The sequence below is a fragment of the Cebus imitator genome, unplaced genomic scaffold (genome assembly GCF_001604975.1).
Source record: "Cebus imitator isolate Cc_AM_T3 unplaced genomic scaffold, Cebus_imitator-1.0 Scaffold609, whole genome shotgun sequence".
NCBI classification, from domain to species: domain Eukaryota; kingdom Metazoa; phylum Chordata; class Mammalia; order Primates; family Cebidae; genus Cebus; species Cebus imitator.
This window is the reverse complement of record NW_016107924.1, coordinates 718,832-722,020: the sequence shown is the minus strand read 5'-3', so window position 1 is coordinate 722,020 and position 3,189 is coordinate 718,832. Positions and strand designations below refer to the sequence as shown.

The window sequence follows — 3,189 nt, the reverse complement described above, 5'->3', positions numbered from 1 at the left end:
TCTGAGACAAGGTCTCATTCTGTCACCCAGGCTGGAGTGCAGTGGTGCGATCTCAGTTCACTGCAACCTCTGCCTCCTGGGTTCAAGCAATTCTCCTGCCTCAGCCTCCCGAGTAGCTGGGATTACAGTGACCCACCACCATGCTGGGCTAATTTTTGTATTTTTAGTAGAGATGGGGTTTTGCCATGTTGGCCAGGCTGGTCTCAAAGTCCTGACCTCAGGTGATTGCCTTCCTCAGCCTCCCAAAGTGCTGGGATTACAGGCGTGAGCCACCTCGCCCAGTCTGGTCTCTTCCTTTTCGTACAAGAACATTAATTCCATCCTAGAGGCTCAACCCTCACCACCTAATTACCCCCCAGTGGCCCCACCTCCAATACCTTCCCACAGGTGGGTTACAATTCAATGTATGAATTTGGGGTGTGAGAGGAACACAAAAACATACAGTCCATAGCAGAGCCCAATCGTGTCTTTAATACAATTCACACTAAGCTGCATTTAATAGAATTCACACTAAGCTGCATTTCCCCCAAATAAATGTTCCTATGCTTTTAACTCCATTAAAATAAAGATTGATGAACACAAAACAGTAAAGCCAGTAAACCAAACCGCACTCCTGCCAGCTAAACAATATTCTTCCATAAGAATTGGTTGTTGTTGGGACAATTCCTTGGATTTATTGCCTTTCCCGCTTGCTTCTGTACAGCAGCATGCCCACAAGGCCTGCGACAGCCAGGACACCTGTTACCACACTTACTGTTGTGTGGGCATCAGTGACCTGCAGCAGAAGAGAAGGGAGAGCACACTCAGCATCCGGCGGGGACCACAATACATACACCAGGAAACTACCGTGCAGGAAAGACCCATCTGGCCCAGTCCTCTTCATTCGAGTCACAAATATTGGCTGGGAGAGGGGATCCCAAGAGGTCAGGCCACCCAGGAAAGACGAGAAGAGATGTCTGGTGGGCACAGAGTGAATGGAAGAACAAAGCCATAGTGTGATATATACAGAGTAAAGGAGGGAAACCAGATACACTCTGTGGGTGTTAAAAATGTAATACGTTGAACCCTGTGGCTCACACCTGCAATCCTAACACCTTGGGAGGCTGAGATGAGTGGATCACTTGAGCCCAGGAGTTCAAGACCAGCCTGGGCAACATGGTGAGGTCTCATCTCCACAAAAAATACAAAAAAAAAAAAAAAAAATTAGCTAAGTATGGTGGTGCACACCTGTAGTCCTGGTTACTCAGGAGATTGAGGCAGGAAGATCACTTGAGCCCAGGAGGTGAAGGTTGCAGTGAGCCAAGATCGCACCACTTCATTCCAGCTTGGGTGACAGAGGGAGTCCTTATCTTAAAAAATAATGATAGGCTGGGCACAGTGGCTCAGGCCTCCAATCCCAGAACTTTGGGAGGCCAAGGCAGGTGGATCATGAGGTCAGGAGTTTGAGACCAGCCTGGCCAGCATAGTAAAAAACTTCATCTCTACAAAAAATTTTTAAAAATTAGCTAAATGTAGTGGTGCCCATCTGTAGTCCTAGTTGCTCAGGAGGCTGAGGCAGGAAGATCACTTGAGCCCAGGAGGCAGAGATTGCCGTGAGCCGAGATCACACTACTGTGTTCCAGCTTGGGTTACAGAGTGAGTACCTGTCTTTAAAAATGATAATAATAAACAAAAAGCATAATAAACTCCAAGGCTTAGCTGTGGCAAGGACAGAAGGGCAGTGCCCAGATGTTGTAGCTCAGGAGTGGCCGACTAGGACCCTTGAGGCAAGTGTAAAGTTGGGAAATCACCCCTGGGAACTCTCACTGCCCAAGGCTTGAGGGCAGGGACCTCGCCTGGGTTGGTCTCAGTGTCCCAGGTGCTGATCCCACTACCAGCAGAGTCGGCACTCATAATTTATCTGCCGAACGAGTGCTGGACCGTGAGGCACACTGAGGATGTGCTTTCATGAATAACATTGCCTCACTTATGTGCTGGCAGGAAAATCATTCTGCAAAAGGAAGAGGACACTCTGCAAAAACACCACTGAGTATACACCCAAAGGATTGTAAATCATTCTATTATAAAGACACATACACATGTATGTTCACTGCAGCACTGTTGACGATAGCAATGACTTGGAACCAACCCAAATGCCCATCAGTAATAGCCTGGATAAAGTAAATGTGGCACATATACACCATGGAATACTATGCAACTATAAAAAAGGATGAGTTCACATCCTTTGCAGTGACATGGATGAAGCTGGAAACTATCATTCTCAGCAAGCTGACACAAGAACTGAAAACCAAACACCGCATGTTCTCACTCATAAGTGGGTGTTGAACAGTGAGAACACACGGACACAGGGAGGGAAACATCACATACCAGGACCTGTTGGGGGGGTGGGGGGAGCTAGGGGAGGGATAACAGGGGGTAGGGGGATTGAAGAGGGCTAACATTAGGAGAAATACCTAATGTAGATGATGGAGGAATGGGTGCAGCAAACCACCATGGCATGTGTATACCTATGTAGCAATCCTGCACGATCTGCACATGTACCCCAAAACTTAAAGTATAATAAAAAAAGAAAAAGAAAATGAAACTCACAGAGATGTGAGGCTGACCCCTGAGGGTTGGTGCAACTCAGCACGGCTGTTGGGAGCTAGCTGAGACAACCCGCTGCGATCGTGTGGGCCCACCCCTGCCTGCACCACTGTCTCTGAGATACCAGCAAAGGAGAGACTGGGGGAAATGACACAGGGTGGGGCCGGGGTGAAGACTGAGAATGGCTGCTTTCTAGATATCAGCACTGTGCCGGAACTCTCCAGGCCCAGTATTTTTTTTAATCAGTCTGACAACCCTAGGAAGTAGTCATTCTAATTCCCACTTTCCAGAGGAGGAGACTGAGGATGGACAGTGTAAAGAACTCAAGCAAAGGCTGGGCACAGTGGCCCATGCCTGTAATCCCAGCACTTTGGGAGGCTGAGGCGGGTGGATCATCTGAGGTCAGGAGTTTGAGACCAGGCTGGCCAACATAATGAGAACCTGTCTCTACTAAAAAAAACAAAAATTAGGGCCGGGCGCGGTGGCTCAAGCCTGTAATCCCAGCACTTTGGGAGGCCGAGGCGGGTGGATCACGAAATCGAGAGATCGAGACCATCCTGGTCAACATGGTGAAACCCCGTCTCTACTAAAAATACAAAAAAT

At 48.2% G+C, this 3,189-nt stretch overlaps 1 protein-coding gene across 1 annotated transcript in view; it reads right to left on the bottom strand.

Moving 5' to 3' along the window:
• Nucleotides 1-451: 451 nt before the first annotated feature.
• The window catches only part of LOC108294883 (phospholipase A and acyltransferase 2-like), a 17,672-nt gene continuing 14,934 nt past the window's right edge, over nt 452-3,189 (bottom strand). The window contains exon 4 of the mRNA XM_017516891.2: nt 452-775. Within this exon, the coding sequence (XP_017372380.1) occupies nt 674-775 (102 nt within the window). The 3' untranslated portion in view covers nt 452-673. The remainder of the gene's footprint in view (nt 776-3,189) is intronic.